The 22,295-nt window shown below is 50.7% G+C and overlaps 4 protein-coding genes across 11 annotated transcripts; 2 read left to right on the forward strand and 2 right to left on the reverse strand.

Annotated features, from left to right (window-relative positions):
* The first annotated feature begins 2,382 nt into the window (after nt 1-2,382).
* Nucleotides 2,383-7,861, forward strand: RHBDL1 (rhomboid like 1). 7 transcript variants are annotated; one of them, XM_051969119.1, is made up of 8 exons: nt 2,383-2,522; nt 4,100-4,261; nt 5,051-5,275; nt 5,380-5,528; nt 5,995-6,107; nt 6,186-6,286; nt 6,446-6,506; nt 6,876-7,861. In XM_051969119.1, exons 1-8 carry the CDS (start codon nt 2,484-2,486, stop codon nt 7,145-7,147), a joined length of 1,122 nt encoding a protein of 373 aa, XP_051825079.1. In that variant the 5' UTR covers nt 2,383-2,483; the 3' UTR covers nt 7,148-7,861. The 7 variants fall into 7 exon arrangements, with proteins under 7 accessions (XP_051825079.1, XP_051825089.1, XP_051825058.1 ...); XM_051969129.1 differs by having other exon boundaries at nt 4,103-4,261; XM_051969098.1 differs by having other exon boundaries at nt 4,103-4,261; nt 5,995-6,286.
* A 577-nt stretch (nt 7,862-8,438) lies between these two features.
* LOC127543129 (uncharacterized) lies at nt 8,439-12,141 on the reverse strand. Its single transcript, XM_051969156.1, has 5 exons — nt 11,823-12,141; nt 10,971-11,064; nt 9,853-10,012; nt 9,153-9,305; nt 8,439-8,928 (listed from the first exon to the last, which is right to left on the reverse strand). The coding sequence occupies exons 1-5, from the start codon at nt 11,948-11,950 to the stop codon at nt 8,753-8,755; spliced, it is 711 nt and encodes a 236-aa protein (XP_051825116.1). The 5' UTR covers nt 11,951-12,141; the 3' UTR covers nt 8,439-8,752.
* A 608-nt stretch (nt 12,142-12,749) lies between these two features.
* Nucleotides 12,750-19,240, forward strand: STUB1 (STIP1 homology and U-box containing protein 1). Its single transcript, XM_051969141.1, has 7 exons — nt 12,750-13,033; nt 15,670-15,868; nt 15,989-16,154; nt 17,282-17,372; nt 17,705-17,761; nt 17,936-18,052; nt 18,169-19,240. Exons 1-7 carry the CDS (start codon nt 12,848-12,850, stop codon nt 18,292-18,294), a joined length of 942 nt encoding a protein of 313 aa, XP_051825101.1. The 5' UTR covers nt 12,750-12,847; the 3' UTR covers nt 18,295-19,240.
* Nucleotides 18,974-22,243, reverse strand: JMJD8 (jumonji domain containing 8). 2 transcript variants are annotated; one of them, XM_051969148.1, is made up of 8 exons: nt 21,259-22,243; nt 20,460-20,549; nt 20,196-20,244; nt 19,985-20,081; nt 19,819-19,887; nt 19,593-19,712; nt 19,457-19,524; nt 18,974-19,371 (listed from the first exon to the last, which is right to left on the reverse strand). In XM_051969148.1, the coding sequence occupies exons 1-8, from the start codon at nt 21,462-21,464 to the stop codon at nt 19,210-19,212; spliced, it is 861 nt and encodes a 286-aa protein (XP_051825108.1). In that variant the 5' UTR covers nt 21,465-22,243; the 3' UTR covers nt 18,974-19,209. The 2 variants fall into 2 exon arrangements, with proteins under 2 accessions (XP_051825108.1, XP_051825109.1); XM_051969149.1 differs by lacking the exon at nt 19,593-19,712.
* Nucleotides 22,244-22,295: the final 52 nt, after the last annotated feature.

Raw genomic sequence — 22,295 nt, forward strand, 5'->3', positions numbered from 1 at the left:
CTGATGCACAGAGTATAGATTCCCTGGATGGGAAACTAGCCTTTGATGATCTGAGAGACCATTGCTAGGACATTGGGAAGAAGGGAACAAAAAAAGGAGGCGCTCCCTCAAGGGACTTAACCACTATTTGGGAAAAGCAATCTTACAAATGATTCCGTATCAAATTGGCCACAAAAATTTCAGGAAGTCATGAAGGAGAGAAAGTTCAGGAGGGCAGGATTTGATTTTGAAGGTTGAATAGGATGGAGATTGTAGGCAGGAGACACAATTTACCATCTTCTCCAGTAGACCACATCCTTCCAAAGTAGGATGTGATAAACTTCTCTGCCTTCTCTAGCACTGAGTCCACACATCGAACTTGTTCCATATGATCAATACATTTGGTAAGTGAAGCAGAGGAGAATTGAGCTGTGTCTCAATTACAAAAGGTGGTGCCTCAGCTGGCCACTAGCACACCTTTCCAACACTGATACTGGGGACTTGTCAGGTAGCAGTGAGGGATCTATTGCTGTCTCCCCCTCACCTTCCTCCACCCACATGGATCTGCACAAAGTGCATATTTGACAAATGTGCGCTGAATAATTGTTAGTAATTTTTAGAGAAGGAGGTTTTAAGTATGTTTCATTTGTGATTATAGAAATTTGGTGCACATATGTGACTGTACAAGTGGTTAGTATGGTGGTTGGAATGAATATGGACTTCATCTCTGGAGTTTTTGGTAAGATAATATAGTTAAATCTAGTAAAAATCTACCTAAATATCTAGTGCTAGCTAACCCATCACTCAAAGGTACTCTGCTCTGTTTGTGCTCTCATCTGATCCTCATGCTAGCCCTGTGGTGTAGGTGCTATTATTTTCCCCATTTGGCAGATGAGGAAATTGAGGCTCAGAGGCTCATGCAGCCAGTGTTTGTTAGAAGCAGTATTCAAATCTAGGTTCACTTGACCACTTTCCAGTCTGTGCTATTTCACAGATATATAAAATTAAATATTTTTCAGTCATGTCTTAATCTTTGAAACTCCATTTGTACTTTTCTTGTCAGTAGTTTGCCATTTTCTTCTCCAGCTCATTTTCCCAGATGAGAAAACAGATAGGGTTAAAACTTGCCTAGAGTAACACAGCTAGTAAGTGTCTTCACTGCTATTTGAACTCAGGTCCTCTTGGCTCCAGGTTTGGTGCGCTATCCACTGCACCCCCTAGCGGCCCAATAGTTACTTTCCGATGTACAAATATACAAAAGTATATATATATACGCTTTACATTTGCTATTAAGTTTTTCTTTTTTTAATCCTTTAAGTTCTAAGATTTTCTTTATTTCTACTCTGATTGCTCCGCTTTCACAGATCCCCTTAGTTGTTAATGTTCTTGCTCAGATTAATTGTTTACATGGTTTATCTTCTGCCGGAGAATGTAAGCTCTCTTACATCTTACATTAAGAATGTCTGATTTTCCTTTGGTCTCCTTATTCCCAATTCTTAGCTGAGTGTATTTGCAGTAGAAGATGATGGTTAAAATACGCTTTTTGGACTGGATTCACTGAGATGGTTTTACTAAGAGCTCTCCCACAGGCTTTCTACAAGAGAGATTTGAGGTGGGACGGAAGGAATGCAGCCCTTATTCAGACCAATAAAAGATGTAGGCAAGGGACAACATAGAGTTGACTAAAACTGTGACTTAATTTGGACTGTGGCTCTGTGACACCCGTTTGCTGAGCACGCCCTCTGGGTATATCGCAGAGCCAGAGGGCTATGATAGTTCCCGCTCCAAGGGAATGCCCATGGTGGCCCAAAGGCCTTGTGGCAGACAGGTACCTGATCAGCTACAGAGTACATCTTTGTCTTCCCCTACTGGGTTTAGCCTGCTGCCCTTCACATAACAGGTGCTCAGTAAATGCGGAGTGAACAGTCTGCAAAATGAGGAGGATAACTTGGCTCCCTCAAAGGCCTTTCTAGCTCAGGATCCTAGAACTGGGTCTTCCTCACCCCACACCCGCGCGTGTGTGTGTGTGTGTCGCCGTATCTGAAGGAGGAGGGGGAGAAGGAATAGAAACGGAACAGGGGGAAAGAGCGTGGGACGTTTGCGCGTTTGTGTGGATGTGTGTGTGTATCTGGAAGCTGGAGAGGAGTGGGCTGCGTGGCTCTGGGAGCGAGTGGTGGAGAGCAGAGAGGGGTGGGACGTGCGTGTGCACGGGCGCGCGCGCGCGAGTGTCTGTCCGGGAGAAGGAGAGGGAGGGGGAAGGGGAGTGGTGGCTTGTGCGCCTGCCACGGTGGTGGCTCCGTGACGCGCTGGCCCCTGTGTGCGGCAGCGGCGGCTCTAGCGGGGGCCGGGGCCGGGCCGGGAGTGCGGGGACGGCGGTGTGACCGCGGCGGCGGCGGCAGTGCCCAGAGCGGAGAGCGCAGCGGAGCTGGGGCTGGGCCTGGGGCCGGGGCCGGGGCCGAAGCGCCGGGTCCGCGGAGCAGCCGCCCCCCCGCCCGGGCAGCTCTATGGACAGGAGCTCCCTGCTGCAGCTCATCCAGGAGCAGGTGCGGAGGGCGCGGGCGCGGGCGCGGGCGCTGGCCGGGGCTGGGCTGGTCTTCTGCACAGACCGCACTCCTTATCTCCCCCCATCACCACACGCCCCCCGTTCTTTTCCCCTTTTCCCCCTTCCTTCCTCCTCCCCCCGCCCCACATGCATGCAGAAAGACGTATGCACTGCCTGCAGCTGAGGCCAGGGGCTGGAACTTGGCCGGCCCGGAGAATTGCACCAAACCGCGGGGCCGGCGCCCGAAGGCGCGTCTCTGTCTCCCCACTGGGGCTTGCTCTCCTTCCCTTCCCAGGGATTCCGGCCAGGCTGGGCGTGCGCCGGATTACTCCAGACCGGGGTGCAAGTCTTCCCCGAGGCAGTACTCCCCAGGGAACCGAAGCGCCTAAGGGCGGGCTGGCTGAGCCACGTTTTGCCACACCCCTGAGCCTGCCTCCTTTCCGACCCGATGTCCCCCCTCCCCAACCCTAGGACACCCTGTCCTCCAACACCCCCCCAGCTGACCTGTGAGCTTGGCTCCCTCGCTAACATTGGGGGTACCCCGTGGGGCTGAGAATTAGGGGGAAGAGGGAATTCCCCATCTCAGTCCTGAGGATGCTCTCCAGACCTCAGACCGGGGCCGGGTTCCAGGACTAATAGCCTGTCAGAGTCATTGATGGTGTGGTTGGGGAGCCAAGAGCAAAGGGCCCTCCTCTTCCCTCCCTGCTCTCTGCCTCCACCTTGCAGTCACCTGTCTGGCTGTTCTGCCTTCCTAAATCAGAAGGATTGTCTGGCCTTAGGATGGAGGACACGAGTGGCTCTATCTCAGTGTGAATCTAAGAAAGATTTATAGGTGTAAGAAAGTTGTGTCCAGCTATTCTGTGACCTACAACAACATAATGATACAGGTTAGATCTCAGCAAGATTTCCTGACGACAGTGAATTGTTGGGTGATTGGTACAACTGTCTAAGAAATGTATAAGCAGTCTTCTGACTCGAGAATAAATGATTCATAAATGGGATGATTCTCACCTGTCTGTAGAATTATGTTTGGTCTGTCTGCCTAAAAAGAAAATATGGGACAGCAGGCCCCTTTCAACTAATAGATTTTATTCAGTTTTGTCTTCGTGATTCTTAATAACTCCCTGTTCAAGGGGTCCCTGGACTTAGGGCTTCCTTCTCCCAGCCCAGACCAGTAGGGACAATAAGCAAAGAAGGATAGGACAGGGTTGTGACACTTGTGTGGAAAGAGGAAGTATCTGGGAACACCAGAATGGAGGTCTTTGAATTAAGTAGGTGGAAACACAGGTGGAAGTGACCTGAGAATTGAGATGAAGGCAAGAAGGGGAGCTAGGGACCCTAGGGGACAGAAGGCCCCTGAGCCTTGAGGTAGAAGAGCAGTTCTCACCATTTCTGGGTCACTAAAGGCAGAAAAATAAGTTGCCCTGAGACAGATATTTTCTCTATTCTACCCCAGCTCAACCTTTTCATTTACATGTGTGGATGTTGGGTAGGATAGGGTATGTCTGGAAAATGCTGGTCTTGACCTTGTTTTGGGCCTCATCCTTTCCTGCTCTCTGCCCCCTTTCCTATCTTCAGCAGCTGGACCCTGACAATACTGGCTTCATCGGCGTCGAGACCTTCACTGGCCTGGTGCACAGCCATGAGCTGCCACTGGACCCTGCCAAACTGGACATGCTGGTGGCATTGGCCCAGAGCAACGACCAAGGACAGATCTGCTACCAGGAGTTGGTAGATCTGGTCAGTGACAGGGGTCTTAAGCTGATTTCAGCTCCTATTGGTCCCCTGGATCTTGCTTCTGGGGTGATAAAAAGGGATTATTTAGGGAGAAATCCCCCTTCATGTGATAATCACCACTGTAAATGGGGGAAATGAGCACTGGTGGCATTGAGTCTCGGTGCTCTTTGGATCTGCCCAAGAGTATCTGAAAGGGATGGTTTAGGCTTAGTGGAGGAAGGATTTTGGCCCAGGAAACAGGCAGCAGGAGGTGGTGGAAAGCATATTGGACATGGGTTCAAATCCTAGTGCTGCTATTTACTGACTGGGTTGGGATTCTCATTTTTAGAATGTGAATTAGATCATTTCTAACATCCCATTCAGGCCTAAATCCCTTGCTCCTCTGACTGTAGGACTGTTGTTTCAGGGCGATGGTTCCCCTTTCTCCCTTGGGGGCTTAAGAGTCCAAGGACATTCACAGTGTCTTTATGTAGCATGTGTACCTAAGTTGTAGAAGGAATGCTTTATACATAGTAGATAACCTAAGCCAATTAATTCTCTTGACTGGAAGACAAACATGGTGGCAATATCTATTAACAGATCAGTATTTTTAAAAAATTAATTTATTTATTTGTTTTTATTTTTTTTAAAACTTTTTATTGACAGAACAGATCAGTATTGACTACTGGAAATTTGGTCCACCGAAAAATGTTTGTTATTCTGCCTCTCTCCCAAGTGGCCCCTTTGTGTCCCAGGCAGGCCCTGGTTTCTATAGCTGGATATCAGGGGCCCTTTTCTGCTCTTCCCTGGCAGATCAGCAGCAAAAGATCCAGTAGCTTCAAGCGGGCCATCACCAATGGGCAGCGTGCCCTTCCTCGGGATGGGCTACTGGATGAGCCAGGCCTTGGTTTCTATAAACGCTTTGTGCGCTATGTGGCCTATGAGATCCTACCGTGTGAGATGGACCGCCGATGGTACTTCTACCAGCACCGAACCTGCCCACCCCCAGTCTTCATGGCTACTGTCACACTCACACAGGTAGTACCCATGGACAGCCCCTTCTCAGCTCTAACCTATTTCCCCTATTTGTAGCCCCAAGGGGCTACTGAGGGGCCAGACTGAGATAAAACTGTCCTTCCCAGATCATCGTGTTCTTGTGTTATGGGGCTCGACTGAACAAGTGGGTGCTGCAGACTTATCACCCCGAGTACATGAAGAGTCCTTTGGTGTACCACCCTGGCCACCGTGCCCGCGCTTGGCGATTTCTCACCTACATGTTCATGCATGTCGGGTAAGGGGGGATTACCTTCAGTCTCTCTCACAGGTCAGTATAGGGGCCTCTGATAGTTCCAAAGGAATTTTTCCATAAAGGCCCAAGCTTGAAATGAGAATTGGGTGAATAATCTCTTGCTTGTATCTTTCCAAAGCCATGTGAAGCAGGCCAGTAGGGGCCCAGACAGAGAGGAAAAGGACTTGCCCAGGCCAAACGACTCACCAGGCACTGGCAGACTGGGGCAGAACCCCCTCACTCCTGCTTTCTCATGAGAAACGGTGTCTGCCCTTCTGCATTTGCAGAGCAGAGGGGACTCGTCCCCCCCTTCCAGGCTGGAGCAGATGGGGATGGAGGTTTTCAGTGAGGCAGGAGTGATGCTGGGCCATTATGGGGACGTTCTGTCCCCCCTAAGCGCCAGGGCTGGTTTGTGAGAGGTTCGGTCAGTGTCCATGCCTTGCTGACCAGTGCAAATTCCCTCCTGCAGGTTGGAGCAGCTGGGCTTCAATGCTCTCCTGCAGCTCATGATCGGCGTGCCCCTGGAGATGGTGCACGGGGTGCTTCGGATAGGGTTCCTTTACTTGGCGGGCGTGCTGGCAGGTGAGGCGTTTGCTGAGGTGCTCAGAGAGCCCGGCTTATTGGGACAGCCCTCTCCAAACCTTTCCTTTCCTCCCACAGGTTCTTTGACCGTCTCCATCACGGATATGCGGGCCCCCGTAGTAGGGGGCTCAGGGGGCGTCTACGCCCTCTGTTCTGCCCATCTGGCCAACGTTGTCATGGTGAGGAGAGGGTCTATCCAAGGTTGGCAGGGGAGGCGCTGGGGACTCTGAAGAAAGGACGCAGCTCGCCCCGTCCCCCTGCTTCTTGGCCCAAGCCATTAGGATGAGCTTCTTGAGGCTCCTCATCCAAAGCCTCACCAGATGCTCCTTCTCCTTTAGAACTGGGCTGGGATGCGCTGCCCCTACAAACTGCTGAGGATGGTGCTGGCGCTGGTGTGCAGTGAGTATTGGCTAACCCATTGGTGTGTGTGTGGGGGGTGGGCTGAATTTGGGTCAGGACAATGTTTCCCCTGGCCTGAGGAAGCCCCCGTCCCATCACAGGTTCTGAGCATGGTACACAGGGTTTCTCTATCCCCCACCTGCACCGCTAAAGGAGGAACAGTGAATGGCTAGCAGTCAGCCACACTAGAAGGGAGAAAGGACTGGCCACAGGTAGAGTCTTTGCCAGCCCTGGGGGGGTCACTCCCTCTCTAGATGACTACAGTAGGCACCACCCAGATCCCACTGGGCTGAGGTGTGAGTGGCCCCCCACGGGCTGGGGCTCCCCCAGGAATTCCCTTGTCCTCATATCTTGCTCCCCCCACTGCAGTGAGCTCAGAGGTGGGCAGAGCTGTTTGGCTCCGTTTCTCCCCGCCCCTGCCTGCCTCAGGCCCTCAGCCCAGCTTCATGGCCCATCTGGCGGGCGCCGTCGTGGGCATCAGCATGGGCCTGACCATCCTTCGAAGCTATGAGGAGAACCTGCAGGACCAGTGTGGCTGGTGGGTGGTATTGCTCTCCTATGCCACCTTCCTCCTTTTTGCCATCTTCTGGAACATCTTCGCCTACGACCTTCTCGGGGCACAGGTCCTGCCTCCCCCTTAGTACCCCATGAAAGTGCCAACACCGCCCCTCCGGTGCCACCATCTGCCAGGCAGCCAGGATGCGGTTGTTATTTCTCCCTATCAACGTGAACCTGACTGAGGTGGATCTAGTGCCTGGCCTGGTTCTCCAGTAACAAGAACAACCTAAGGTGCCAACTTCCCACTGGATTCTGGGCTGGGCTGGGCATGCAGGTGCGTGCATGTGATTTTGTGTGCAGGCTAGTCAGGGCACGGCCCCCCTTGGCAGGACCTCCAGGTGTGGGCCTGCATGTCCACCCTCTACTGAATGTATGTTTTAAAGCTGCTTCTCCCATCCCTGTCCCCTGTGCCCACCTGCCTGGGAAGGGCGGGGCCCTACTGCTCCCCCCACCCCCAATTTCCCTCAGCTGGCTCTTTTCTCTCCAATTCTCCCCAGTTGCTGCAGAGACTTCAGCTCTATGGCCCCAAAAGCTACCGAATTCAGGGCCTCTCAAGCCTTACGCTGGTCCTGGGCCTAAATCCTCTTCCGAGTCTCCCTGCCACTAGGGAAGCCGTGGTTTGAGGCTGCCCTGTGGAAGGTAGGAGGGGATGTGCCTGAAGGAAGTCAGGGGGAGTGACCAGAGGAAAGCACCCAGGGGAGTAAAACAGAGGCTTCACAGCCTCCAGAGCAAAGAGCCAGTTTGATGGATTTGCTGTCTGAGCCTTTTTGGAGTATGAATAAATATTTTACACAGCAGCTGGCCAAGCAGTCTCAAACTAGAACGCCAGTTTCAGCTCCGGGCCTGCTCCCCCTCCCCACTGCTCAAGTGACCTTCTCTCTCCCTTCTTCCCCTTCTCCAGAGGCCTTGCTGTTGGGATAGAGACCAAGGCAGAATCCCCTGGGATTGCCTCCTGCTATTTCCAGCTTCTGGTCTTTCCCAACAACTTTTCAGGCCTGTTAAAGATTTCCCTCCTCACACCTCCGAATTTAGGCTCATGTGTGAAGGCAATTAAGAAGCTGTTTACACCTCCTGCCAGAGCAGTTAGCTAAGAACTGCTGAGCCTCGAGGGCCCACCCCATTCATTCCCTGAAATCCCAAGAGGCTCCACCAGCTTTGAAACACCTACAGCCTTCTCTCATTCCTAAATTCGGGAAAGCTCCAGTAGCAGACATTTTCTCTCTGAAAAACTAAGCTCCTTTTGATTTCCATTCCACCCCCACTCCCCCTCCCTGTGAGAATCACAGTTCTATGCAGTTCAGACTACTAACTCTCTCTGAAAGGTGGCATGTTTCCTCATACCACACATAGGACAAGAGAAAACAAAGCCCTGGAAATGGTCAAGTCTAGGTTTATGCAGGAACTGAACACAACAGGGAGAAATTATTCAAACTGCAACAATAGTTTAAGTGGCTTTACCGGAAGTGATTCAGTGATGAAATTGGAGCTACACACTCTTAATTCCTAATTCCTGGGTCAGTGCCAGCCTGGGAGAAGGTATCTAAGGAGTTGAGATCCAGATGAGGTTGGGATGGTAGGCAATTTTAATGGATGACAAAGGCTACCTTCTGCCCTGAGCCCCCCATGTAGAGGATAGGAGTCTGGCTGATGCATTTCTCTCTGAATGAAGTGTATACAGATGCCCAGGATCAGTGAATGCTAGCTTTTCGTTTCTTGGACGGTCTAACATCTTCAGCATCTTCTCTGGCTTTGGGGGCTTCCCACAAAAAAGAGGGCAAGACTGTGGGACACAGTTTCTGAGCCACAGTCCAAGTCCAGAGGCACATTTCTATTTGATGAGGAGTCCATTCTGAGGAGGCATCAACTATGAGAAAAGCCCAAGGAGGGAAAATGAATCTGCAACTCTGACCCTACTCAAACTAAAGCATCTTGCCAGAAGTTTGCTATCCCAGAGGCCTGAAGCTCCCTTACCCACTCTATTTAGGCCTAGTCATTCCCCAAACCCTTCTGGGAATAGAAGTAGTTAGTCAGATCATCAGAGACCGAGACTACTGTAGTATATGCATCTTTTCAGTTGGTAGCCCTTACCTTGGTTCAGCCTCTGAGCACAGGCCCGGATCTTGTCCAAATACAGGACATAGTGTTTGAGAGTATACTGGAGCATAGGTAGGCCAGGGATAGCAGCCACTGCCTCATCTGCCATGAATGCTGTTGTCTCTGGGGCACCTGCTGTCAGAATTGCTGAGGAAAGCATGACTGGATTACGGGAGGGCAGGGAATCCAGGCCCATCCATACTTTCCACAGACCATAGGGCCTTGAATGTTACCTCGTTTTAAGTAAGTTCCTCTAAACTCTTAGGTCACCACATTAGCTGGGGATGATCTGCTGCAGCAGAAGAAATCTCTTAGTAGTATGAGATCAAGTTGGGCCATTGGTTGGGAAAATGCTGAACTGACCTGATTAAAATGGTCTGGTTCTAGTGTTCTAAGGCAGCAGGTACGGGAGGGGATGCTCCCAAGTCTCAAGGAGAGCAGAGGAAGGGCTGAATGTTTTGTGCTCTGTCAGTAGTCATCATTTTAGGTCACACATACTTTCCCACCCCCTGAACTGAATGAATGAAGCCTTCTCAGTTTGAGACAGATGTTAGAGATGGCATATCCCAGATTTCTCTTCCAGAATCTCCCCAAGAGACCAGGAGATCTGAGGCTCAGTTCTAGCCCAGAGGTTACAAATGTTCCCCAGCTGCTGGGACCCACCCTCAGCTCATCCCTTCTCTTCTTCCCTCACCAGAGGCAGTAGCTGGTCCCACGGCTTTAAGCTGGCTCAGCTCTGTGATGGCAGCTTCCACATTAGGTAGGAGAGAGAAGGCTGCTGCTGTACATTGCTTTACCAACTCCTCTGGGTTAGTGGCCACCAAATTCTGGAGTCGTGGTCTGAATTTGCCCCTCTAAGTATGTGTAGGGAAGGACAGGAGGAGGAGGATAAGAACATAGAATTGAATTCTTAATGATTCTCTCTGTTAGGCCCCTCACAACCTAGTTCAGGTCTCTGGTAACATATAATTACATATATTTTATATATATATAAAATAATTGGTAGAACTGACATTCATGACTACAGGTTCTAGACCAATTTACATACTCCAATCTCTTCTCCTTAGAATCCTGAGTCTTCTTTCAAAGGAAACCATTCCTTGTCAGTTTCTAGGATACAACCCCTAACCTAAATTCAAGAAGAAATCCTGTCTTATAAACATGAAGTCATTGAAGTAAACAGAGCTCTTGGCAGGGAACAAATCTTGGGGTTTGACTTTACTAGAGTGGAAATTAGAAGACCTGAAACTTAATTGTAAATGTCATTTCCCCTTACTGGGCTTGTTTCTGCCTCTGTGAAATGAAGATTGGACCTAATTCCTAACACTGGTATTCTATTTCTGACACTGGGGGAGGGAGAGGGAGAAAATGAGACATACTTATGTTTCTAAAAACTAAAAAACAGTTAAGAGATAGAGTAACTTACTTATCACTCAGTGGACACCAATCAATAAGCATTAAGTGCCTGCTAAATTTGAGGCACAGTGGGTACAAAGACAATCGAAATAGTTATTGCTCTTAAGGAACTTCCATTCCATTGAGGGAGACAACATATAAATATGTATGTATATATGTATATATAAAGAGAAGAAGAGAACAAAAGAGAGAGAAGACACAAATAAGATAATTTAATTTGTGGAGAAGGAACTAGCAATTTGGGAGATCAGAAAAGTTACTTGTTTAGTCAGTAGAGAGGCCATGTCAGGTCATCCTTCTGGATGGACCTAAGTTTCTTTTGTGCCTTCTCTGTTCAGCATGGATTTGTGCCCCTCTCTAAAGATATCACCTTATTCAGATAAAGTAAAAGCTTACCGTCAGCTTCCATTCCATCAGCTTCACCAATTCATCTCTTGTGAGGTATTTGTCCTTTCTCTCTCTTATAGAAACTGGTAGCTCCTCCTGATACCTGAAACAGGCATCCACTGACAAATCGAGTGGTATATGTATATGTTGTGGTACCAGGGATGGGTCAGTGAAATTCACTATTTCATTGGGACAACTTTTCCCAAAGTCTAGCCCTTAGATCTCAGGGTAGAACATTAAGCTGCTTTAGAGCAAGGTTCCAGACAATACTTTACCTGGATAGAGTTCCTGTGACTGAACCTCTTAGGGACTAGCATGATGTGTCCTCCCCTTTTTGAACCCTGGAACTAGATTCTCCTAAGGTCTAGGTTGCCAGGGAGAATTGAAGAGATCCATCCAAAAGAAAACCGGGATAAAGATTGAGAGGGCATCTTGCCACCTGTTCTTATTTCCCATCTTTACCTCCACCCTCCCTCAAGAAATTCATTCAGCTTTGGGACTCTCCTTGGATTTGAACCTGGTTGCTCCTGGTTGGTGAGCACAAACAAGCACACCAATGCCCACCCACGTGTCCCTCCACATTTGGCTCGGGCACTGCCCCACGGGTTCCTGGGACTTCTAGGACCACAACTTCCTTTTCCTATCAATCAATCAAACGATATTTACCAAACGCTGGCTGCGTGCCAGGCACCGCGCTAGGATACAATTGATCGGAGGCAAGAACAGTCTCACTGGTGTTTGCATCTCCAGAGCCCGCCACGGGGCGGTTAAACCAGACGCTCCCGCCTCCTCTTCCCCTCCTCCCCCAGGCTCCCCAGGAGAATCAGGGACGATCCGGGCTCCGGTGGAAGCTCGGCTCACCATTCATCCAAAGCGACAAGCTTGCGGGTCTTGCCCTCTCTGGCTCTGACCACGTCCTTGTAGCAGCCCAGCACGGCCGTCCAGCACTGGGGGTCGTCACAGTCATAAAGACCCCCGCTCAGGCCCATAGCTCCGGCCCCCAAGATAGGAATTTCGGTGCCTCCTGAATATTGGGGGCGTCTTCAAAATGGGCAACGCCTTCCGGGCCCCTGAGGAAGGAAACGCCTAGGGCCGTAACGGGGAAGGGAATGGAAAGGTTAGGGGGATAAGGAACGGAGTTGCCGCTTCCTCAGGTAAGGATCGCCGTCTCCGCCCGCGCACGCGCACGCACACGCACAGATATGCTGCGCACGCACAGATATGTTCCTCTACAGTGCACCTTTTCTCCGCCCCTCTAATTACTCAGGTCCAATCCCACTCCTCGATTAAACAGACCCGCCCTAGACCCGCCCCTTCAAGCCGCGCCCTGCCTCGGTCACACCTTCCACACCGCGCACGCGTAAAAACACGCATGTTCCCCTCCTAGGGTCTACTCTTCTCATCCTCCTTTCTTGGCGGGCTCAATCGAAGTCCTCGGCCCCAGCCCTTCTGTGTCTGTGCCTAGACCACCGATCCTCGTACGCACTGACAAACCCCGTTTACTTAGGGCCTAACTCGACTAGCCCCGCCCCCTCGTGCTCGTTCGCTGTTACATCTCTGGGCTCGACTTTTGCCCCGCCCCCAAGCTTCTCGATTTTTTGGCGTCCTTCTTCACGGGCTCATCCCTTCTCTTCCGGCTCCGCCCCCCTCGCTCTACTGGGCCGGGACTTCCGGTTGGGTGACGGCGCTGGGTCTCCGCAGGGAAGAATTCGGGGCATCTTGGGACTGGAGCTCGGGGGTCCGAGCTGAGTCGCTGGCGCTTTTTGTCGGCAGCGCCCGGGGCGAGGGCGGGCCCAGACCTGAGTTCAGCGGCTGGGGCCGGGGGCCGTGATCAGATCACGGGGCCGGGCCGGGGTAGGGGCCGAGGCCGGGGCCGGGCCGGAGCCATGAAGGGAAAAGAAGAGAAGGAGGGCGGGGGCGGCGGCGGCAGCGGGGCCCGCCTAGGCTCGGGGGGCGGCGGCGCGGCCAGCCCGGAGAAGAGCCCCAGCGCCCAGGAGTTGAAAGAACAGGGGAACCGGCTTTTCGTGGGCCGCAAGTACCCGGAGGCCGCGGCCTGTTACAGCAAAGCCATCGTGAGTGCGGAGTACCGGCGCCGGGGGGCGGGGCAGCGGAGGGCGCCCAGCCGCGCGCGGGGAGGGGGGAGCTCTGCGGTGACCGGGGCGAGGAGGGGAGCCCGAGCTTGGGAGGGAGTGGGGCCCAGCGGCCCTGGTCCGAAGCCCCCTTTCAAAAAAGAAATGGCTCCTGAATGCCTTTGACTCAGGTGAATGGAACGACTCCTCCCGGGTCTCTGGGCTCGGTGCTAGCCCCCTCTCTCCCACCGCGGATTCCGGGATTGGGGGGCGCGGAGCCTCGAGGAGAAGAGGGACCATTTCTCGTCTATCCTCTTTCTAGCCAAACTTTCACATTTTGTGAGTTCAACAAGAGTTTCTTTGAGGTCCTTGCATTCATTCATCAGAGGGAGCATATTAACGAGCCTGATGGATCCCTTAAGTCTTTTCTTTTTGGTCTCCAGCTGAGCAGGAGATTAGGGCAAGTCTTTACAAAGTCATTAGTTCATTTCTGGGTCTTTAGACATTTGTCTTCGCTGAACTCAGAGCTTAGAAGTTTTGTTCCAAAATGCCAAAGAGTGCCACCCAAAGGTGCTTGGGAGTTAAAGATTGAATCGAGTGAATTTTTTCTGCGTTAACACGAATTTTTTCTTATATGTAATCCATATATGTAACAGTCTAGATTAGACAAAGGAACCCTATTTATTGGTCTTTATTTCTAGGAATGTTTTAAAATGACAAGTACTTAGTGTGCAATTGCTTTTTATAATAGTGTAAAAAACAGGGTACTGGGAAAACATTGCAGTTTTTGAATTAGAGGAATAAATGTCAGCAAAGTTTCCGTCCTTGGGGATGCTGAATTTATGCCATTTTGAATCACATGATAGAATGATGGAGAAATGTTTTACAATTTCTAGGAATAAGCTCACCACTTTTCCAGAATTCATTGGGGCCCAGAGCTTCAGCTAAAGTGGCTGCTTTCAGGGGATAGTATCTGATTAAGGAAGAAGAAAATGGGGAACAAGGGTGTTGAAGAGGGAGAAGGAGGATCTGAAAGAACAATATTCGAGGGATGTAGGGAGGATGGGCTGGAGGAGAGGGGAAAGTTTCAAAGAAGAACTCCGTGGTCTTGAGTCTCAGCTGAGTCCTACCAATGAAAGGCTGGTTTCTGAAGCTCCTTCAGCAAAGGGAAAACTCCTCTGTGATACTGACAGTGGGGTGGGGAGGTATCAAAGAGTACTGAAAGGAGAGTTGGAGTCATGTCACTTCTCTGGGACATCTAAATATCCCTTCCCTGCTTTGGGATTCAGTTTCTTCCTGTATAAAATGAATGTAAATTACCTCTTAAAAGTCTTTCCTGATTCTAAATTCAGAGAGGAGTAATGTCAAAGGTGGGACATTGATGAGTCAGGCTGTTTAGCTTCTTAGCTGATGAGGCTTTGTTTATCTCTTAATGTGGCACTTTGTACTTGTCACCTTCCTGATTTCCTGAGCATGCTTTTCAGGATTATGTAGGTGGCTTAATGCCTCCGGCTTATGGTCCATTTGACTCATAGATGAACTAGTTTAGGAAGAGGTCCATTCACAACCTATAGGTCCCTGAAAAATAGTAGAGTCCTCACTTGAGAGCAGAGGGCCAAGTCTCAGCTAGGATATCTAAAAAACCTAGCTAGGACTAAGAGTAAGTTTCTAGTTCCTGTTCAGATAACTGTAAAATGAGTAAAACCAAAGGTTTTTATCTTGCCTGATGTCAAAAGCTGAGATGGAAGGATCTAAGAGACAAAGGCCAGTATTGAAGGACCTAGGACAGGCTTTCCTCCCCATCGTTTTTGAGCAGTAAAAAGGTTCCTTTGTCCTATAGACAATTGGACAACATAAAGCAGGGTAAGGCTATTGGACTTTAATGGGTCCTATCCCATTTTGCTCTTCCATATTTTAAGGGCCCCACTATTTCTAAGCTGTCCATGGATGAGAAACTGGATGGAAGGATGATAAGGCAGAGAGCAGAGCTGGCACAGTGTGTGGGGAGACCAAGCTTCTTTCATTTTTCCTTACCATTTCTAGTGTCACAAGGTTCACACATAGTAACACTGGTCAACTCCTTTTTCTCATTTTGGTTGTTACCTTTTTTTTGGCAGTTGATAGTTTGGGCTCTGTTGCCTGATTGTAACACTACCCAGTCGATAAGTTACATTGCCCAAATCTTGTTTCTGGGCTTCTGGAGTTGGAGACTGACACCTGCTTATTTCACCCAGCTCATTCATCATGGTCCCCCACTGGTGGGTGGGTGGGCGTGACTCCATGAAGGTGCAGTTATTGGCCCAAAACAGATGTTAAGACGTTCCTGGACCCTCAAAGGACATCTCACTTGCCCTTCCTGGTCATACACAGCTTGAGGCTGGCTGAAAACAAGGCTGCCTGAGAACCTGAGGCTGGAGCAGAGTGATGAACTAGGGAGTCAGAAAAGCTGTATTGGAATCTCAGCAACACTTGAACTTTTCATGGGATTTCCATAGTGGATTTTAAGGGGATGTGGGACTCTTTTCTTGGAGAATAGCAGTTTTGTTTTGCCCTGAGCCTGACCAGAAAATGTGAATACAGAGGACAGAAGGTATTTCAGCAGATTTGAAAGGTCTGCTGTCCCCCTTTCCCCCATCCAGACCCGAAATCCCCTTGTGGCTGTTTATTACACCAACCGGGCACTGTGCTATCTGAAGATGCAGCAGCACGACAAGGCTCTGGCCGACTGCAAGCATGCCCTAGAGCTGGACGGCCAGTCAGTGAAGGCCCACTTCTTCCTGGGCCAGTGCCAGCTGGAGATGGAGAACTATGATGAGGCCATTGCCAACCTGCAGAGAGGTGAGCTGGGCCCCACCGGGCCATGCAGACTCTGATAGGAGTCCCAGGTCCCTCTCCCCAGGACCTGCTCTTCTGGGAGTCCAAGGTCTTGTGCCCAGTAGCATCCACCCTCTCCCACAGCCTACAATCTTGCCAAGGAGCAGCGGCTGAACTTTGGGGACGACATCCCAAGTGCACTGCGCATTGCCAAGAAGAAGCGTTGGAACAGCATTGAGGAACGGCGTATTCACCAGGAGAATGAACTTCATGCCTACCTCACCAAGCTCATCATGGCAGAGAGAGAGCGGTGAGTGGGTCAGGAAGGGTCTAGCTGCACTAGGACCCCAAACCTTACAAGGTGTCAGGGAAAAGAGAAGCTTTCTGACCTGCCTGCCCACTCCTTCCCCCAGGCTGACTCAGTCCTTGGGCATGGGTATGAGATAGGTCCTGCCATCTGCATGGCCCTGTGGTTAACACTAATTGGTGGAGAGTGGGAGTGGGGTGGAGATTGGTCTAGACCTAATGTGAACTAGGAGACTCCCCCTCCTAAGATGGAGGTAGACATCTTGTCTATAACTTATAGCCCCCGATTGCCTGGAGGCACTACATTGTTGAATGGTTTGCTTATATATGGCCACATCTCTAGAATATATCAGAAGCAAGTCTTGAACCTGGATCTTCCTTGCTGTAAGGCTGGCTCTCTTTTCCATCTTGCCATGATGCCTTTCAGCACTGGAGTTATAGAAGTGAAATAAAAGTTCTTGATGTCAAAGAGCATACAGTCTAAGAATATGAATAAAGCATAATATATAGATAGGTGTAATGTAAGGGGAAGGGGACTCTGAGCAGAGTTTGGGGAAAGATGACTGGGACTGGGAAGGAGGAGATCCTGAAAGGAAAAGCAGATTTCAGCAGGTGTCTGGGAAAGCCTGGAGAAGTGGAGACCAGATGAGAGCTAGGTAGGTAGAGTGAGATACTGATCTGATGGGAATTGTTAGCACTGACAAAAATAGATGGCAAAGTAGAATCTGATACTTCCTTTCAGGTGTCTTGAGTACTTCCCATTCCCCTCCCTTGGCATTAATCCTAGGCATGGTTTGCAAGATAGAAATTGCTACTGGCTGTTTCTGCTGTCGGGATAAAGCTTAGAGTGCAGTTAGGGAGATAGAGTTCTGGACCAATTCCTGTCCAGGGGCGTAGCAGAAACAGCTTCAAGGATTTGAGAAAGGGGATGAGGCCCAGGGCTCCGAATGACTGGGGCAGGTGCCTGGGGCAGAGGTTAGCTATTCTGTGTGGGCCAGCCTTGGCTCCCCCACTCGAGGACCCCGTCATTTTGTCTTGTGTTTCCTGCAGCGTAGCAGAGCACAGGGCTGGACCCACAAAGTAGGTGCTCAGTAAAGGCTTGTTGATGGATTACTTCCTTGGCCTCCCCAGGGAGCTGGAGGAGTGTCAGCGGAGTCAAGAGGAAGAAAATGGAGATGAAAGCCGGAACCGTGCCCAGCAGGCCAGCATTGAAGCCAAACACGTGAGGCTGCCCTGCTAGTCTATCCTTGCTCTGTGAGATGATGATAGCATGGCTTGGGAAGGCTCCTGCCCGGGGCAAGACCCACTGTGGGCAGCAGTTGCCCCACAGGCACATGGGGAAACAGTCACCCTTGGGTAGGCTATCATGGCAGGAGGCCAATTGGGGCAAGGCCCTGGCCCTGGGAGGAAATTCCAAAGCTCACGTGCCTTCTTTTTCCTAGTTACTAAACCCCGTCTCGTTTTGTGTGCAGGCCTAGTATTTGAGGCATGGTAGGGCCGGGCACTTCTGCCTATGAGCAGCACTATCAATAAAGGAGGTGATTTCCTTTTCAGGATAAGTATCTGGCAGACATGGATGAGCTTTTCTCCCAGGTGGATGAGAAGAGAAAGGTGAGGACAGACTTCTAGCCTCTTGTCACCTTGGCTCTGATTCCTTTAGCTTCCTGATACCAGGAGGGGAGGGGACAGAGTGATTGCCTGAGGAGAGAGAAGCCTGAGCTGAGGGGCCCGGAGTCTGTGGCCTGCCAGCCCCTTGAACTCCTGTCTCTCTTCCTCCTGTGGTAGAAGCGAGACATCCCAGACTATCTGTGTGGGAAGATCAGTTTTGAGCTGATGAGGGAGCCGTGCATCACTCCTAGTGGCATCACGTATGACCGGAAAGATATTGAGGAACATCTGCAGGTAATGTGCTAAGTGTGGCAAAGCTGGCTTTCCTGAATGTTGGTGGTGGTCCTGCTTAAAACTGGGTTGAGGACCTCAGTGGCTCCTCAGTGCCTCTCTTTTCTCTCTGTCTCCAGCGAGTGGGCCACTTTGACCCTGTGACCAGAAGTCCCCTAACCCAGGAGCAGCTCATCCCCAACCTGGCTATGAAGGAAGTGATTGATGCCTTCATTTCTGAGAATGGCTGGGTAGAAGATTACTGAAGTTTCTAGCCTTTTAAGTTGGAGCCCCTCTGTCCCCCAGGGCCAACACATGCCTTACTGTCCGTCTGATCTGTCTCTTACCCTAACCTGCCTGCTGGGTACTGAGCCAGTCTTCCATCTCTGTACTGCCTATGGATTGGGGACCCTGGGCTTGGCTTTGGGGGCTTTCTGGAGTTATAGAGGGTATCTGCCTCCCAAAGGGTAAGACTTTATTCTGGCACTGGCCAGGTTCCTGTTGTGGAGGTTGGCGTGATTTCTGGCACCTACCCTCCACTTTCTTTTCCCATGTATATAATTTGTGTTCACTCTCCTTTTTCATTTAACAGCCATTACCTGTTCTGAGCCATGACCCTAGCCCTGGGGGAGGGCTCTCCCTGGCCCCTTTTACCCTGTTCTGCAATTGTCTGAAGGGGCTGGAGTAGGAATGGACTGAAAGAAGCTCTATGGAGGGTAATAAAAGTTGTGAGCAATATGCCTTTGAGCTGGTCTAGCCCTGCAGGTGCTGGACTCAGCAAAGAAGAGACACCTCTCCCTCAACACCTGGATGGAGCTCTCTTTGGTTGGAAGCCCCGTGAGACACATGCTTACCTTTCCTCTTCCCTTTTCACTTCATTTGTCTCATTTGTCTTCCAGCCCCAAGCAAGAGGGCAAAAAGTGGCTGGCACAGAGACACAAGGCAGCAGAGCCAGCACCATTACTTCATTATAGGGAAATTGTGGCAATAAATTAACAGCACTCAGAGTCAGAGGTGGCAACAGATCAGCCTCAACCTGGAGGATGCTGTCACTTCTAGCCCAGAAACGTAGAGATGAAGACACTCGTGTCCAGATTCAGGGTGGCGTGCCACCAACGGTCAGGGAAATACAGCACCTGGAGATGGGATGAAACTTAGCATAGGCCTTTTTTTCTTCCCACTCACCCAATAAAGTGAACCCCTCTGACCTCACCAGCCTGGACAGTACACTGTAGGGGCCGTTCAGTGATTGGGAGCGCTGGGTATGTGTCCCGTAACCAGCTCAAGGTGGTTTTGTTGGGGTGAAAATCAGGCCTCTTCTCTGGAGGATACAGGAACCAACGCTGTTGGGGATGGGGAGGAAGGGCCTGGTCAGAACAGGCTTATCCGCTGGCCCCCTTCCAACATCTAGGGAGACTCCTGCCTCACCTTTCTTCCAAAGATCACCTCCGAATAACCTGGCCCATGCCAATGGAAAGGTACTCCAGAGCCAACACCTGTGGGGGAGGATTTATCAACAGATCTAGACTCCCAGCAGCTCCCTATCCCTGAGAGCCATACTGACCTGCGATTCCAAAGCTGTAAGCCGCCTTAGTGCCCAAAAGACGAAAAGGAGGTGGGGAGTAGTGTTGGAACAATCCACCCCACTCAGTGAAGTTATTGTCCCCAAAGAAGTAAAGTGTATCTGGTGGGAGGAAATCAGAGAATGTAGCCTTTTACTCCCCAAGTGCTCTCGAAGTGGTTAAAGGACTTGAGCTTTGTTGGCCCTTGAGGATAGGCACTTAACTCACCATTCCCTAGGGATTTTGGGTCTTGAGGCTCCAGCAATTGTTCCACATATTCTTGGAAAGAGAGGTCCACTGTAGGGGAAGGAGAAGGCTGAAAGTCAGGACCAAGTGGCAAAAAAAGGTCCTGCTGGAGGTTGCACAAAGATGGTGGTAGGAAAGTAGGACTTACCTTTCTGATAAGAATATGTGTTAGCTGTACTCAATCGTATCCTGAAGTCCCCAAATTCTGCCAGAAGCTTCTCTTTGGAGCACAAGTCCTGGAACAGCTAAGGTGAAAGGAAGGGCCCTGAGGCTTAAAATAGATGTGTCATATTGCCCATCATACTGGCCTTTAGTGAGTACCACATATTTATGGGCAGGACACAGCTTGTGGGACTTACCGAATTGTTAGTGAGTCTTTGTAGAATGACAGGTCTAGAGAAGGCGTATCTATGAAAGAAGGACAAAGGGCATGGGCAGTTCTCACCCACATTGATTCTCCCTTCTAGCCAGGTGTGACCATGGTGATGGGTACTGACAGCTGAGGTGACGGGGATTCAAGCTTAGGGGTCTGCTATATTTTCACAATGTGCTTCCTGAACTCCCAGGTCACCCCCAGAGACCATGGAGAGGGTTCAAACATTCCTTCTTCCCCCCCCACTTACTGATGGATGAATTCTGCATAAGTCAGGTTTGCTCTTCGATCCACTGTACACTGCTCCTCCTCTTCTAGGGCCAGGTGCCCACTCAGCTCCCTGAGTGGGGGTGCAGTGGTGGGTAGAAGAATGAAAATGAGGTAACCCATATTTATCTTTCCCTATGGGCTTGTTTGCCACCCAAACCAAGCATGAGGTGAGGGTTATTGAGCTATTCTCAGCTAGGTAGTTGATGGACTACTACCACATCTTGGACTTGGTCTGTATCCTTAATTTTTTGCACTAATTTTAACACTCCTATTCCTTACTGCTCTACTTCCAAGCCTAATCAAGCGACCCAGGTGGAGCCGATGGATGATTCATCAGAGGCAGGTTGGTGGGAATTTTAAACTAAAATTTTCTAAGAATCCGGGTTGAATCTGGCTCCTCGACCTCAAACTGGTCGCTGTACTCCAGACTCCCCTACTTCCTTTTCTGACAAACGAGGCCAAATCTTCACTGGATTGGCTGACGAATCAAAAAGCATTCAGGGTCCCCAACCCTAATTTCATCCGTTCCGTCCCTCAGTGAATTCCCTTTTTCACTGTCCCCTCTACGAGTAGGGGCAAAGGGGCTGAGAAATCGTGAAGGCGGCGGGAAGGGGCCTGCTTCCTCTTTGGGACGCAGGAAGTTGAGACAAAAGCAGTGGCGAGTGGGATCTGGGCCGACTTTGAGGCCCGGCCCCCGCCCCCTTTTCATCTTGCCTCCGTGACTCTCCCGAAGGCCGCCCCTCTCCTGGACCATGCTGCCCGCCCCCCCATATGCTCACCAGCCCCCGCTGACAGGGGTCCCGCTCTCAAGGCAGGCAAAGGCTATCAGCGTTAGGAACAGGAACCACATCCCGAAACACCGCCACCGTCCTAGCTCCATGAAGACTGAACCTTCCGAGGGTTGCGGGAACTGGAATCCCCTAAGAGAGCCGGGCAGTGCACAGCTCCGCCTGACCGAAGGTCCGCCGCATCCACCGCGGAGCATTGTGGCCTTTGTAACAGGGACTACATCTCCCAAGAGGCTTCACGCGAAGGACAAGGTTGAGATTGGCAGAAAAAAAGGTTGCCCTGGAGACTCCTTTAGCAACCGGAAAACTCTTTCCTAACGGGAACGTGCTTCCGGTGGCGTTTTTCCCTCCGTTCCCTCCCTACCCCAATTCTTCTCCCCGCCTCGAAAGTGCCCGCCTTACCTTTGCTAAATAAAGTACAGCCTTACTGCTGCGGAAGGCCTCCTTTGATCGCACCTCAAATTCATTATCCGCGGGGCTCTCCTCCTTTGCTTTAACTGGAGAGATGGCTCTCCGGCTTATCCCAACCAACCCCGCGCCCCTGACTAACCCCAGGCTCTTCCAGCACTTTCACCATCGCCTCAAATCCCATCTAGGCAGCCCAGACTCCCTTCTTATTTGTCTCCTCTTCTAAGAACTTTCCTGTTGCCCAGCCCAGCCTCCGGGGAGCCGCCAGTTACATTGCTAAAACATAAATTGGCCTGAGTCGATTCTCCTATTGCTTCCAGGTCTACGTAAGGCTCATTTTGGCTTTTTAAAAGCTCTCCATACGACTCTCGTCTATCCTCCAATCATTTCCTATTACTCCAAACTGGGCTGTGAGCTGTTCCCCACTTCTCTGAGAAATCTTCCAGTTAAAGCCCTGAAGTATGTCATGGCCTATTTCCTCAGCACCCTAGATTCAAGGCAGAGCTTACCAAGGGCCTTTGCGATTCTCCCAAATGTTAGTGCACTCTCCCTCCTGAGGGTATTTTGTATTTCCTTATGTGTATCCCCAGAAAGGCATGGCTTAGTGAAATTCTCCACCC

This window comes from Antechinus flavipes, chromosome 1, assembly GCF_016432865.1.
Source record: "Antechinus flavipes isolate AdamAnt ecotype Samford, QLD, Australia chromosome 1, AdamAnt_v2, whole genome shotgun sequence".
Lineage (NCBI taxonomy): Eukaryota > Metazoa > Chordata > Mammalia > Dasyuromorphia > Dasyuridae > Antechinus > Antechinus flavipes.